The sequence below is a fragment of the Podarcis muralis genome, chromosome 5, assembly GCF_964188315.1.
Source record: "Podarcis muralis chromosome 5, rPodMur119.hap1.1, whole genome shotgun sequence".
Classification (NCBI taxonomy): domain Eukaryota; kingdom Metazoa; phylum Chordata; class Lepidosauria; order Squamata; family Lacertidae; genus Podarcis; species Podarcis muralis.
The window spans coordinates 13,424,588-13,440,368 of record NC_135659.1 but is presented as its reverse complement, the minus strand read 5'-3'; the positions used below and the strand labels follow the sequence as shown (position 1 = coordinate 13,440,368).

Here is a 15,781-nt window from a genome sequence, read left to right as displayed (position 1 = left end):
GCATTTGTAAACCGAAATATTAGTCAACGGAGACATTAAAAAACCGAGGTACCACTGTAAATGGATGGCTTTCAGTCTCACTCAGCTATACAGCTGCAAATAAACCGTTTTGAACGTGTTTCAAACTGCAATATACAGTTGTGACCCTCGGTGGTGAAGGCAAGCTATGGAAAATTCAATGCATTTTTTCAAAACCATTAAAACAAACAAAAAAGCCATTTTCATAACGTTTTTAACATGCCTGTAGATTCTACCTCAGGCCCATTCCTGACTGACAAAGAGTTCCAAAGCCAAGAAGAATGGAGACAAAAACTTGTGGAATATGCAGAAATGGTGAAACTTACCGGAAAAATAAGAAATTGAGATAACAAACTTTTTATAAAACAATGGAAATGGTTTATTGAATATTTACAAATAAGCTGTAAACAGATAAGAACATTGGCAGGATTGTTGTAATAACCTGCAGTTTTGTAAGAGTATGTATTTAAAGGAGATGAATAAATGAGCAAATTAAGTTAATTTGGATATGCAGAAAATAAAAAAAAACAAATTTAAGGAACCACAGAAAGAGGGGGAAGAAAGTCAAGTTTTGAATTGCTAAAATGATTGTGAAATTATTGAAATGTATAAAATTGAAAATAATGAAGAGGAGGAGGAGGAGGAGAATTTTTAAAAAGACAAAAAGTTCCAAAGCTAAGTGTCCTTTTGTGTGTGTGTGTGTGTGTGTGTGTGTGTGAGAGAGAGAGAGAGAGAGAGAGAGAGAGAGAGAGAGAGGAAGTCTGGGGAGAATAAGATGCATCGGATATGTTACTTTCCAGCCTCACAATCCAGTCTTAAAGCAAACCCAGAAAATTACCATCAATAGCAATCTTGAGCAGAGAAACTAAAATTATTTTTCTCCTTTCTTTTCCAAATTGCCATATCTGTAGCTCAGGGCTTGTCCACACTTCCCCTTCCCCTGGGGAAAGCCACTTTTTGCCGCTGAATCAGAGCAAATGTCCATCGGGTTTCCAGTGAACTGGCATTTTCTCAAATTCAGCGGTAACTAGCAGGTTTCCCGGGGGGAAACAGAAAACCTCTCGGCTGTGGTGGAGGAACCCTCTCCGGCACCTGGGGCGGGACACCGAGGGGCGGGGCAAACTGCCCGGTGATACATGCGCGACGTCCGTACAGACTGCGCATGTGCGGCATCCCATACAGTTGCCATGCGAGAGGCAGCCCATACAGACGCCGCGAGAGCAGCGCCCATACTGACTGTGTGTGCCCTCAGTCGCTCTACAGCTGGGGGGAGGCAGGGGCCACCTTGTCACCCCCAGAGTGGCACCCAGTACATACCACCCCCTCTGCCCCCCACTTTGTATTCTACTTTCTAGGCTGTGCTTTCCAGGCATGGGACAAGTGTTGATGAGCCCTCAGTTGCCAGTAGAAGAGCCCGACTAGAACGGGTCAAAGGCACACACAGTCCAGCATCTTGTTCTTCCAGTAGCCAATCAGATGCCTCTAGGAAGCCCCAAAGCAGGACCTGGGTACCACATCCTCTCTTCCCTCTTCTGATTCTCAGAAACTGGTATTTGGAGACACAGTGCTTCCAAGAGTGAAGGCATTGCAGCTGGTAGCAATGGACAGCCTTATCCTCTCCTTAACGCATATATGAGATTGTTCAAATACGGTACTAAATTCAATGCAAAACATTTGCAGTTATTAACAGCATCCCCATGAGGGTTCTTTATCTATGTCACCACAACGGTTCCTATAGCCTATCGCCCTGATAAGCTATCTCTTGGGTCATGTGTGTTGCAATCAAGGCAAGATTAATTACCTGGACCCTGGCTTCAGTGAGGTTGACCCGGCGTGCTAGGTCTTCCCGTACAAAGGCATCCGGATAGTGTGTCCGCTCAAAAACTCTCTCCAGGGCCTGGAGCTGACTGCTGTTGAAGGTAGTTCGGTTCCTTCTCTGCTTTCTCTTCTTCTTCTCTTCAGAATTTAGCTGGTCACCTGGCAAAAGCAGAGAGCAGAGAAGATGGTTATCCTGGAGGGGATTTTACAGGTCAAGAGGTCTGTCTTCATTGGGAGAAGATGATTCATCATCCCTCTTAATTACTTCTATTTAAATACATTCACCTGTGGCTTGAATAGCAACAACAGCTCTTTATTTCTCTACAGCTTTCTTTATTTCTGGCATCTGAAGATGTGTGCTTGCACACAAAAGCTCATACCAATAACTAACTTAGTTGGTCTCTAAGGTGCTACTGGAAGGAATTTTTTAATTAATATTTTGTTTTGTTTCGTCTACGGCAGACCAACACGGCTACCTACCTGTAACTTTCTCTACATTTGTTAAGTATCCTAGCATTGGGAAGGCAATTGCATATTGAATGGACACTGCAGCAATGGCATTAATAATAATAATAATAATAATAATAATAATAATAATAATAATAATAATAATTTTATTTATACCCCGCCCTCCCCAGCCAAGACCGGGCTCAGGGCGGCTAACAACCAATTATAAAAACAAGTTGATTAAAATACCATTTAAAAGATTAAGATACAACATTAAAACATTAGGGGGCAATCTCTTCATAGGAGGAGAAAGGAAAAAGAAAGAGGGGGAGGGAATCAAACTGGTTCTAATCCAAAGGCCAGGTGGAACAACTCTGTCTTACAGGCCCTGCGGAAAGAGATCAGATCCCGCAGGGCCCTGGTCTCATGAGACAGAGCGTTCCACCAGGCCGGAGCCAGTGTTGAAAAGACCCTGGCCCTGGTTGAGGCTAATCTAATTTCCTTAGGGCCCGGGACCTCTAGGGTGTTGCTATATATGGACCTTAAGGTCCTCTGTGGGGCGTACCAGGAGAGGCGGTCCCGTAGGTACGAGAGTCCTAGGCCTCTCCTATTACAGGCTGGACTTTTTGCATTGCCCTCTAACCTCACTGCTTTCAATGTTCTGCCCCCACAACCCTGTATAGCTATTTCTACCAACTTGGGGCAACACATGTATCTCATGAAGCAGACTGTTCTCCACCCAGCTGCAGGGGAAGCCTCTCGGGCACCTGGGGTGGCGCGAACCGCCCATGGCGCCCATAGGGACAGCCCATCCCTATGGGCACCGCACGCCCCATCCCATCCGCTGTCCGCCCGCTGACTCCCCCCCCCCCCCAGCTGTAGGGTGGCTGAGGCCCCACGGCGCACCCCATCTCTATGGGAGTCACATTTCCCATTCCTATGGGCATCCCTATTGGCCCAGCAGCGATCTCCCCGGGGGAGGTTGTCAAACCCCCCCTCAGGAATGACACCCGAGGCGGCCCGCCCCCTCCACACACCCCTTTCTCCGCCACTGTCTCCACCAAAGGTGACGTCATTAAAAAATGGTTAGACTTCAAGGTACTGCAGAACTTTTTGCTCTCTGCTTTTTGCATGTTCCCTGACTGCAGCCAAGCTGGTGCCAAACGTATTGCTTTGCTTTCCTTTGGACCACATCAGCCAGGCCAAGAGTCTTGTCATCTTGGCAGCCCAGGATCTCCACACATATTGGCAAAACCTATTGATGTTTTGCAACTTTCTGACCAGTTGCAGGACCTTAGCCAGACCTAGCAGAGTACACGCCAAATCCACGGAAGCAATTGGCGACTTGGCTGCAGACAGGATAGATGAAGCAGGAACCAGGAACTTGTAGTTAGGTGTTTATTATATCAGTGTTTCCCAACCGGTGTTCCGCGGCACACTAGTGTGCCGTGAGACGTTGCCTGGTGTGCCGTGGGAGGGAGGCGGGCGAGTCGGGCGGCGAGAGGCGGGGCGGCGGCGGCGAGGATCCACGTCGAGCCGGGGGCGGCTCCGCGGTGGTGGTGCCGAGGTTTCTCTCTCCATTCTCCCCTCACACACACACACAGGAAATAACACAGGATCAGCTGACAGGACCCGGCCAATGGGGCGGCGGCGGGGCAGTGCGCGCAAAAGGGAGGAGCGCGAGACAGCGGACGAGGAGGAGGCCGGCATGTCCGGGCAGAAGCAGCAACAACAGCAGCAGCAACTCCCGGCGACAGCTCCTCAAGCCCCGGGCAACCCTACTCCCTCACCGGCCTCGGCCGCCCTCCTGCTCCACCCGCCGCCGCCTCCCCGCCGCCGCCGGCCACCTCGGCCCCGCCGCCGCCCCCTCCTCTGCCCGCTATCGCCGCCACCACCACAACAGCCGCTGCCGCCTCAGCTGGGCCCATGCCTGCCGGGAGCGGCGGCGGCAGCCGCGGCGGCAGCAGCAGCAGCGCCCCGGTGCCCTTCCCTCCCGGCGTGACGCTGCGCGCTGACGTCACGGGGCTGTAATGGTGGTGTGCCTCGAGATTTTTTTCATCAAACAAGTGTGCCTTTGTCCAAAAAAGGTTGGGAAACACTGTATTATATACAGTGGACTATTTACAGGAACAGAACATGAATATTTAGCTTACTCTCCTATACACGACTCACAACTCCTACACTGACACAGAACTCTGAACACTGAACACTGAACTCCAAACACTGAACTAACACATTCCAGTTAGTAGGCCATTAATTATCACTCCCTTGAGAGAGCTTGACCAATCAGGGAGCTGTCTCCATGCCTGGAGACAGCTCCCTGCCCAGGCTTGTGCCCCAGGGAGGTCGCTTCAGTGCTGCTAGCCCAATGGTTTGACTTCACCCTCGGAGGTGCACTCCATTGTCTTTTGAGATAGCTGGACACCAACAACTCAACAGGCCAGTAATGCAGCCTAAGATTTGGCTGATTTTTCAAGTCATTGTGTCAGCTTGAACCTTCTGTCGGCATGCAGTGGTCCAGGAGGCCAGCTGGCTAGCCCCGGCTGGGCCGTCTCCTTCCAGCAGCCCTGTGAGAAGACCATCACCTCTGCTCCGACATAAATCAGCGACCCGGGCTTACTCAGCCAGGGCACACTATCAGCAGATCGAACTGCGCACACAGAATAGGCGTGAGGCTTATGGAAGGATACTACAACTACAGATTTATTAATCATAAATCAGGCCAAATAAACATGTCATCTCTCTCTCATGTCGTCTAACAGTGAAAGCAAAAGCTATACACACAACAGAAGTTCCCAGCATACTGTGCTGGAATGTAAACAGACATGTGACACGTAACAATCCCATGTCTGTTCCTTAAGGTGGAACGGAATTCTCAACACCTTCCTCCGCACTCTGTTCCTTTTCCCTCTGTCCATTCTCTCTCCCATGGCTAATTTCTCACCCATGACTGCATTGTAGATTTGCCCTTAGAAGTCATGATGAATGCACTGAAAGCCAGATTTTATACTTTGAGCAACATCATTGCTACTTTCTCGGATGCTCATGCTTTGTGTACTGTAGTCTGACATAAGGAACCAGGAACATTTATGACAGGGGAGAATGCGTAGAGAGGGCAAGAATTAAGACACGAAAAGTTAGTGATAAAAATATATATGTGATGCTTATTTAAGCAAGAGCCTTTGCTTCCCCACCTCCCATAGTTAATTCCTTATTCTGTTGAGATGCAGATGGCGCTGTGGTCTAAACCACAGAGCCTAGGGCTTGCCAATCAGAAGGTCAGAGGTTTGAATCCCTGCAACGGGGTGAGCTCCCATTGCTCAGTCCCTGCTCCTGCCAACCTAGCAGTTCGAAAGCATGTCAAAGTGCAAGTAGATAAATAGGTACTGCTCCAGTGGGAAGGTAAATGGCATTTCCGTGCGCTGCTCTGGTTTCGCCAGAAGTGGCTTAGTTATGTTGGCCACATGACCCAGAAGCTGTCTGCGGACAAATGCCTGTGTGGCGATCACACAGGGTCCCCGGACGTTTCACCGTCTATTGATCCCTGTGCCACCACTTTATTTCTCGCTGCCACCACCCAGGCCCTACCTGGTACAATACTGAGTCCAGTCAGGGTTAAACTGGAACATAAACTTCTGTTTATTTATTGCAGTCTAACAAGCGTGTGGTTTCATAAACGGTATCGGTCAATTACAGTCATGGGGTGCCTATCCAGACCTATAACTTCCGCTACCTGCTCTCACTCACTAAACCACCTCTCAGATATTTACTTGTCTTCCTAGTTCCTAACTGTTCCTGACTCAGCTTATTTCGCTACACTAACTCAACCTACCCACAGCCTCTATCCCAATTCACTCCCACTCCAACCAACCACCCAACACCCAACGAACTCTTCCCTTTGCCCCTCCCAGAGCTGGTTTTATAGTCCCTCTGACTCCACCCCTCTGGGTTCTGATTGGGTAACTTGTTTAACTATTTCACCTCCAGCCCTCTCATATGTTAACGTCACAGCCGGTTCCCTCGGCCTGTAAAGCGAGATGAGTGCCGCAATCCCAGAGTCATTTGCGACTGGACCTAACGGTCAGGGGTCCTTTACTTTACCTTTGAAAGAAAAAAAAGGCTCTCTGATACAGAAACCAGCTGATCTCAGTGGAAAGCAGAATCCCATTGCTCATTCATTCTTCTGTTTGCCAGTCAACTGAGAGCAGATATCAAAGCAGGTTGTTGTGGGTTATCAGTCTCAAATAGCATTTCCTGGCTCGTAGCTATACTGTACATCTTGCTCTAACACCTGGGAATTTTGATGCATGCAACATGTGAAACAGTCTTATATAAATGTAACTGGTTCTTTCTTGTTCAGTACTGTGTACTCAGACTGGCTGTGACTTTCCTTCCCAGTCTTATCATGGAAGATACTTTAATTGGAAAATATGGGTTCAACCCAAGGCTTTTGACTTGGAAAGTTTCCTAACCAATGCAAATACAGTGGTACCTCTGGTTAAGAACTTAATTCGTTCCAGAGGTCCGTTCTTAAGCTGAAACTGTTCTTAACCTGAGGTACCACTTTAGCTAGTAGGGCCTCCTGCTGCCGCCGCGCGATTTCTGTTCTCATCCTGAAGCAAAGTTCTTAACCCGAGGTATTATTTCTTGGTTAGCGGAGTCTGTAACCTGAAGCGTCTGTAACCTGAGGTACCACTGTACTAGCTTCAGAGGAAGAATTTTCTTCAGGACCAAAGCAGAGGAGGAAGGAGTTAAATTTATTCTCCATGCCTGTTCTCATCCTGCTATCAGCCACCCGGCCCAGATTCTGCCACTGATGAAATTTGCAGTTTTAAAAAACGAAACAAAAAAGGACACCTGCATGTTAAATGCAAAGATGCAGATTTGGTGTCATCTCTAGTTTGGTCTTGAATCATACTCTGTAAGTCTCAGGTTGTCTTTTGCTGAATTGAGTTTTCAAATTCTTCCTAAGAGGAAGACAGCAGAGGGATGAAAATAAATTTAAAAAACACAGAGAATGCTTGCCTTGGAAGAGTTGCCCAAATTCTCCAGCTGTTAATAAGCTTTGTTTAAAAAAAAATTAAATCAACTGCAGCTTCTGGGGAAAGTATCATGTTAAAAAGGCACAGATCCCTGAACTGATCAAAGCCTTATGCGACTGAAAGAAATTACTAAGAAGCAAAATATAGTCAATTGGCCCCACATTTGCTAGCAGAGAGGTGTCTCATCTATTAGGCAAATGGGACATTTGTCCTTGGCATCCGTTTCATACCCGCAAGTCAAATCCAAGTTTCAAACTGCAGTGACATGTTCTGCAAGCTGCTAAATAAAATACGAAAATTATACAGTTCATGCAAGTGTTTGGTCTTTTAATCTAATAAAACTACCACAGTTGATTTTTCCAGACATTTTTTTTTTACTTTCATCGTCAACATTGCTGGAGTGAATGGAAGTGTTTGAAAATCGTTTGGGTGGCATTCCTTTCCTTTCCTGTTAGAATTTTTAACATGGATACTCTCTCTGGGAGGGGAATAGTTCTAAGGGAGAAAGTTTGACTAAGAAGGCAAGCAACTAGGCACATTATGTAAGCCAGCTGCTTGTTTCCCTGTACATTGGACACTGGGATGCGGGTGGCGCTGTGGGTTAAACCACAGAGCCTAGGACTTGCCGATCAGAAGGTCGGCGGTTCGAATCCCCGCAACGGGGTGAGCTCCTGTTGCTCTGTCCCAGCTCCTGCCAACCTAGCAGTTTGAAAGCACATCAAGGTGCAAGTAGATAAATAGGTATCACTCTGGCGGGAAGGTAAACTGTGTTTCTGTGCACTTCTCTGGTTCGCCAGAAGTGGCTTGGTCATGCTGGCCACATGACCCAGAAGCCAATAAAGCGAGATGAGCGCCGCAACCCATCTCCATGACTGGACCTAATGGTCAGTACCTTTACCTTACATCTGACACTGCCTATGCCACTCAGCTCCACTGTAGAGTAAACCCACTCAGCTAGAATAATTGGAAGAAATATATGAACTATTTGAAGCAACTGTAATCAACCAATTGCACTAGTAGGACTACAAGAAGTTTTGTAAGGAGAAATATATGAAATATTGCAAGGTAGAGAAAGAATAGAGATATTAGTTATGAGACTTACAGGTAATAGTGAAAGTAAGAAATGTATATTAAGTGAATAGATTGGAAAATTTTCAGATGTGATTGATGGAAGTCAAAAAATTGTATAAGATGTAACAGTATGTTTAACTATTGTTGAAAATGATATGTTAAAAAAATAATGAAAATTTATATTTAAAAAAAGAATAATTTCATTGAAATGGTGGCTTTCACATTCTAAGGGACTTGAATCTGACCACCACACAACGTTATCACTTCCCAAGACATGCCAACAAACCTTTGATAGATCTTCCCATTCACCCCCCCATCCCCACCCCTGCTGCCCGCTGTGTCCCAGACACACATTTATTTGCGGTTTTCTTAAACTTTGATTGGATTTTATTTTATTTTGAAAATGATCATTTCAAAATTTGACTTTATCAGGTAGGGCAGAACGTGACTTGTGAGATGGGAGGAAAAAATACAGAAAATGGTTGAGAATATTGGGACACTTCCAGCTAGGTGTAACAGAACCTTTTGACGTTGCTAAGACTGGCGTGTCACCATACCAGCAAAGAGGGTAATAAAGATTATCCCAGGAAAAATTATACAGGTATCCGGAAGTTGGGGCGTGATACAGCAATTCAAGGACTGATTTATTGATGAGTCTAACTTCCAAATCAAGGGTGGGAAAACTTCATTTCTGAACTACAGGTCCCATCATCTCTGGCCATTGGCCATGCCTGCTGGGGCTGATGGGAGTTGTAGTTCAACAGCATTGAGAAGGCCAAAGGCTCCCCAAATACCTGTACTAGAATAGGCTTTGCCTAGGGCTTGCCGATCAGAAGGTCAGCAGTTCCAGAGGGTGATGCTATTTGTGGACCCCTCTGTTGATTCGTGTGGGACGTGGGTGGCACTGTGGGTTAAACCACAGAGCCTAGGACTTGCCGATCAGAAGGTCAGCAGTTCGAATCCCGCGACGGGGTAAGCGCCCGTTGCTCGCTCCCTGCTCCTGCCAACCTAGCAGTTCAAAGTGCAAGTAGATAAATAGGTACCGCTCCGGCGGGAAGGTAAACGGCGTTTCCGTGCGCTGCTCTGGTTCGCCAGAAGCGGCTTAGTCATGCTGTCCACATGACCCGGAAGCTCGGCTCCCTTGGCCAATAAAGCGAGATGAGCGCCGCAACCCCAGAGTCGGCCACGACTGGACCTAATGGTTTTGTCAGAAGCACTGACATTCACTTTTCTTGCTGTCAATTTAGGATATTTTTTCACGGATTAGGAACAGTGATCATACGCATATAATTTGCTCTGAAAAAAATCTCGAGTACACTTTTTCACAAGATTAACTCTTTTAAAAGTTCTGTAAGAAAAAGGGAGGCGGAGATGGATGCATCTTTCAAAATGGCATGAATGTTGGGGGAGCAGTGGATAGTTTGCTTTTTGTAGATACAGACGTTGCTCTTTCCCAATTTATGGAATACAGTGGTACCACAGGTTACAAACGCTTTGGGTTACAAACACTTCAGGTTACAAACTCCGCTAACCCAGAAGTAGTTCCTCGGGTTGAGAACTTTGCCCCAGGATGAGAACGGAAATTGCGTGCCAGCAGTTCAGCAGCAGCAAGAGGCCCCATTAGCAAAAGCGTGCCTCAGGTTAAGAACAGTTTCGGGTTAAGAACGGACCTCCAGAACAAATGAAGTTCGTAACCCGAACTTAACATTTCTGTATGCAGAAATGGCTAAACTTATCGCAAAAATAAGAAATCAAGATAACAAACTTTTTATAAAACAATGGAAATGGTTCATGGAATATTTACAGATAAGAACATTGGCAGGATTATTGTAATAACCTGTGGTTTTATAAGCGTATATATTTAAAGTAGATGAATAAATGGTCAAATTAAGTCAACTTGGATATGAAGAAAACATTAAAAATAAATTTAAGGAACCACAGAAAGAGGAGGAGGGAAGTTGAGCTTTGAAATGTTAAAATGATTGTAAAATGTATAAAACTGAAAATCATAAATAAAATATAAAAAGGACATTGCTCTTTCCCTGTAAAATCGCCTGCCCCCCAGCAGTCATTACAAAATGAATGTGCTTCCTTTGCCCCAGGAAATGAAAAGAAGAAGAAAAAGACTCTGTAACTATTAGAAACATCGGCTGGCTATAAACCTAGCCATGCTTTGTGCATTCCTTGATCATTATAATGCAATTTCCCTGTTTTCCAAAATCTTGCGTGCTTTATTCAGGTTGCAACAAAGTCATTTGTATCATTTAGGCTGATATCGATCTATTCAGTATCTCTGCTTTTTCTAAACTCAACATCAACTTTTTTGATAGCCATATTGATTCGTCCCCCAGATTTTTTTCACCTCCGAGTAATGGGTTATGTCTTTAGCACTTGGATTTTTTGTTCTCCAGGCATCATAGAAATTAAAATTCTCAATTACCGTAAATGGAAAAAGGCGAGTGGTAATCTACCTGAACTTGACATTTTGTCTCTTTGCGTTCTGTCCATTTCTATCGATGTCACACCATTAAAATATCCCATAATTACTATATTTTCGTCCACATTATCCCATAATCTCTCTTCCAATTTTCAAAAAAATTCATCTTTTTTACTATTCAGAGCATATATTCCCACCACTATGATTTTCCCTTCTTTTGTTTGTATTTCTACTCCAAGTACTCTACCTTCATCATCTTAGAATAACATTTGAGATTTCAACACTGTATTTACATAGATGACCACTCCCCTCTTTCTTTCCGGTCCAGATGCTATATATTCCTGTCCTAGTCTCATCTTTTTTAACACCCTTACATGTGTTTTGGATATATGCGTTTCTTGTCTACATATGACATCCCATTTTTTCTTCTTTAATATACATTCTAACTTAGGATAGAGGGACGCGGGTGGCGCTGTGGGTTAAACCACAGAGCCTAGGACCTGCCGATCAGAAGGTCGGCGGTTTGAATCCCCATGACGGGGTGAGCTCCCGTCGCTCGGTCCCTGCTCCTGCCCACCTAGCAGTTCGAAAGCACGTCAAAGTGCAAGTAGATAAATAGGTACCGCTCCAGCGGGAAGGTAAACGGCGTTTCCGCGCGCTGCTCTGGTTTGCCAGAAGCGGCTTAGTCATGCTGGCCACATGACCCAGAATCTGTATGCCGGCTCCCTCGGCCAGTAAAGCGAGATGAGCGCCGCAATCCCAGAGTCGGTCACGACTGGACCTAATGGTCAGAGGACCTAACTTAGGCTGATTTGGGCAAATGAGGTTTGGTTCACAGGCAGTGATAGACGGAGAGATGGAGAGACTAGCGAGTGCATGGAACATGCCACCATGGGCGTCTAAGGGCTGTTCACAAAGCCCCACTGTGGCATCCCATATGTTCACTACAGCTGCCTACCTCTGCTGGCCCATCACTCTGCACCAGATGATCCACATGGCTGATCCCACATCACAGGACTGAACACAGTGCCCCTGCTTCCAGAAGAATGCCCTTGATTTACTGGCTGTTTTAACGCTAGGGCAAGCTGCTGTGACAGAGATATGATAAAAGCAGCAATATGAGAGCGGAGTGGGGATGAACTTAGAGGAATCTGGCAGTCGGTCATGGTCAAAGTCCAGATGTGCAACGCTGTGCCTGAAAAGATTCACTCACAAACTACAGAAAGATCTGTTAAATTCCTTCACCCAGCGAGTTTCCTCCCATAGCTTCCTCCTTTGCGGCAATTGTTGTGGTCGTCACAATTTTCCAAGGGGGAACATCCCATTCCTATTAAAGCCGTTATAAAACGTGAAGTATAGAGCATATAAAGAATTCTGGCAAATACCGCACACATGATTTTACAATCTGCAAGATACGCGCAAATAAATTATGACATTCTGGGAACATGGTGACCTCATAACCCAGAAGGAAATCTCTGTAGAAAAGCAAGGCTTAAGATGTAGGATGGAAGCAAAGTCGAGGGACACATAACGCTAATCAAGCTTCGGCTGAGGGGTGGGGGGTGGGGGGCAACCACGTCAAGTCATAATTTCAAATCATAATGGGTGGAAATGATTAATTGCCAAGCGAAATTCTCCAGCTGAGCTGCCAACTTTTTTCTGGCAGGGCTCCTGTGCTTTTAATAGCTACAAGACTGACAGTATCTTGCACAGGTCCCTATATTCAGGTTTTGGTAATATGTACATTTATTTATTTATTTATTTATTTATTTATTTATTTAATCAATCAATCAATCAATCAATCAGTTAACTGATTAATTAGTTAAAAGGCTTAAAAATCTTAAGATGAGAGCCCTGTCTTGTATATAGGTTTTCTATCCAGTCATCTTATGACAGGTACTACCAGATTTTGCGGCTACATCTGACAGGCACATGACTAAATTAGTCCATGGAAACCAAAATGCTTTTTTACAAAGCTATTGTACTACCAACCTTACTAAATGCTTGTGAAACTTGGACCACTTATAAACGACATCTCCAACTCCTCAAAAGATTCCATCAACGGTGTCTCCGAAAAATTTTACACATCACTTGGGAAGACAGGCAAACTAATATCAGTGTACTGGAAGAAGCAAAGATCACCAGTGTCAAAGCAATGATTCTTCAACATCAACTTCGTTGGACTGGTCATGTTGTGCGGATGCCTGATGATCGTCTTCCAAAGCAACTACTCTATTCCGAACTTAAAAATGGAAAGTGTAATGCTGGTGGTCAACAAAAGAGGTTTAAAGACTGTCCCAAGGCAATCTAAAAAATGTAGTATAAACACTGACAACTGGGAAACACTGGCCTGCGAGTGCTCCAATTGAAGAACAGCCTTTACCAAAGGAGTCATGGGCTTTGAAGACACTCGAACTCAGGACGCAAGGGAGAAATGTGCTAAGAGGAAGGCACACTTGGCAAATCCACAACATGGTCAACTCCGGCCCGGAAACCAATGTCCCCACTGTGGAAGGATGTGTGGATCCAGAATTGGCCTCCAATGTCACTTACGGACTCATTGCTAAAACCGTGTTTATGGAAGACAATCTTACTCGGCTACAAGTGATCACCTCACCAAAGAAGAAGAAGAAATGTCTTTGGTCATTTCATCCTAGATCTGCTTTTGGGATGTTCCCTTATTACTTAGACCTGGGTTAACTGTAGCTGGAAATTCATTTTGACTTGTTTTGTAGGAACCACCAGGGACTTTGCATGTGTCATACAGAAAGCAGTCTTTGGGATGCCACTGCCAGCTGGATTCGCAGATAAACACAAAAACAAAATCTCATTTTAATAAAGATTCCATCTGTATGTCATTCAAATGCTCAGTTCACAAATGCAAGAATGTTTGGCTACAGATCACCTTCCTTGCCAACTCTGCAAATAGCCAGGGAAAGAGCGGCAATGCTGTAATTCACCAGCACTGATTGGGTGTTACAGGGTAATGAAAGACATAAATACGAGCTGGAGCAAAGGGTCAGGCCACCAAAGGCAACACTCTTATTATATAAAAGAACAGAAATGAATCTTATTTGCTTAAATGAGGCAGGTTCCCAGGATAATACCAAGATCTTGTTGGAACCGTAAGCGGATTTTCATTTAGAAAGTGAGCTCTGAACCACTAATATGCTTTATGGGTCCCTTTGGCAAAATCTGTCTTGACTAGGACTCAAGAAATGAAGGCACGAGATCCAATAACAACACAACCTGAGACTGCTTATTGCATTCCAGGCTCCATTAGTCTTTCAATGCAGACAAGCAGCTCAACACATTCCACGGATGAAGAATAAAGACTCTTTCATCTCGTGCTGGTATGGTGGATCTCTTTGGTTTCTTTGAAATTAGAGTGTTCGGGGCAAAATCTTATTTGTTGCTTTCCTGCAGCTTAATGGAATGGTCTTGCCATTTTCAGATAAATAGTTCTGAGACTAGATGGAGACCGTTCTGCTTCTTGGCCCTTTGCTGCCAAGGTCTCCTGTTCCCCCCTCCCACATCTGCAGATCTGGAGTCAAGGACACTTGGAGATCGTTTGACTAGTCCCAAAATAGCTCTCTGAAATTTGTAGGGTGAATGAGCTATGCGGAGATTATTAGCCTGGTGTCAATGGGTATGACCAGTGGTGTTTTTTTCTGGAGGTACGCAGGGGTACGCAAACCCCTAAACATTTTGTGAATCTTTGTACAGTCATACCTTGCATCCCAAATGCCCTGGAACTCGGACGTTTTGGCTCCTGAACGCCGCAAACCAGGAACTGATTGTTCTGGTTTGCAAACGTTCTTTTGGACCCTGAACGTCCGATGGGGCTTCCACAGCCTCTGATTGGCTGCAGGAGCTTCCTTCCAGCAATCAGAAGCCGCAATTTGGTTTCTGAACGTTCTGGAAGTCAAACGGACTTCCGGAACGGATTCCGTTCGACTTCCAAGGTACGACTGTACTTTTGTCAATTTGCTATATTTATTTTCCCCGATCTGAACTCTAAAATTGTGGTTTTCTTGAGTCAAAATGAGAGTACCCCTAAACATTTTTTAAGGAAAAAAAGCACTGGATATGACTACACTGAAGGCTGTAATCTTACATACATTTCAGTACACTAACTCAGAGATAATAAGCCCCACGGAACTGGACAGGCTTCCTTCTGAACAAAATCACTCAGCTTTATCAGCTGATATTTGGAGGGGAGGGAAACTTCTAACATAATAGTGTCATGACCTGGAAGACCAGGGTTCAAATCCCTACTTGACCCTGAAGCTCATTGGGTGACCTTGGGCTAGTCCCTCACTCTCATCTTAACCTACCTCACAGGGTGGTTGTGGGGATTAAGAGAGGAGGGGGTCAAACCATGTAAACCACATTGAGCTCCATGGAGAAAAATGAGGGAAATAAATGCAATCAATCAATTAATCAATCACATTGAGGAGAGGTGAAAGTCACATGGCAGTTGGTAAAGGGATGAATTTAGAGCCCTCAATATTGATCGAATACTGAGTGAATTTGGAAAGCGTAAGTTCCAGAAAGAAAGAAAAACACAGAGAAATGATATACGTAGATATGAAAATTACCGTATTTTCCCCTCTATAACACGCAGATTTTTTCTCCTAAAAAGGAAGGGGAAATGTCTGTGCGTGTTATAGAGCGAATGTGTGGTCCCTGGAGCCGAAAAATCAGGCAAAAATCAAATCGCGCTTCACGGAGAAGGGAAACCTGAAAAGAGGAAGTGGTTGCTTTCCTGCATTCTGCCTCAGGGTCTTACTGCCCACCCTCCTCTGTTTCGTTGCTGTGTTTGCTGAAACGGAACAAAGAGCAGGGAAAGCCCCTCGCCTCCAGGCAAGCAGAGGGGAAAGCAGAGTGTCTCCTTCTAATTCCTCTCTGTGCTCCGGTGCTGCTGGGGGAGAGGGAGAGGGGGGGG

At 45.3% G+C, this 15,781-nt stretch overlaps 1 protein-coding gene across 4 annotated transcripts in view; it reads right to left on the bottom strand.

Moving 5' to 3' along the window:
- Window positions 1-15,781, bottom strand: part of PRRX1 (paired related homeobox 1) — an 82,573-nt gene that overhangs the window by 19,427 nt on the left and 47,365 nt on the right. For all 4 annotated transcript variants that reach the window (XM_028732448.2, XM_028732450.2, XM_028732449.2 and 1 more), the window contains exon 2: window positions 1,820-1,995. In XM_028732448.2, the coding sequence (XP_028588281.1) occupies window positions 1,820-1,995 (176 nt within the window). The remainder of the gene's footprint in view (window positions 1-1,819; window positions 1,996-15,781) is intronic.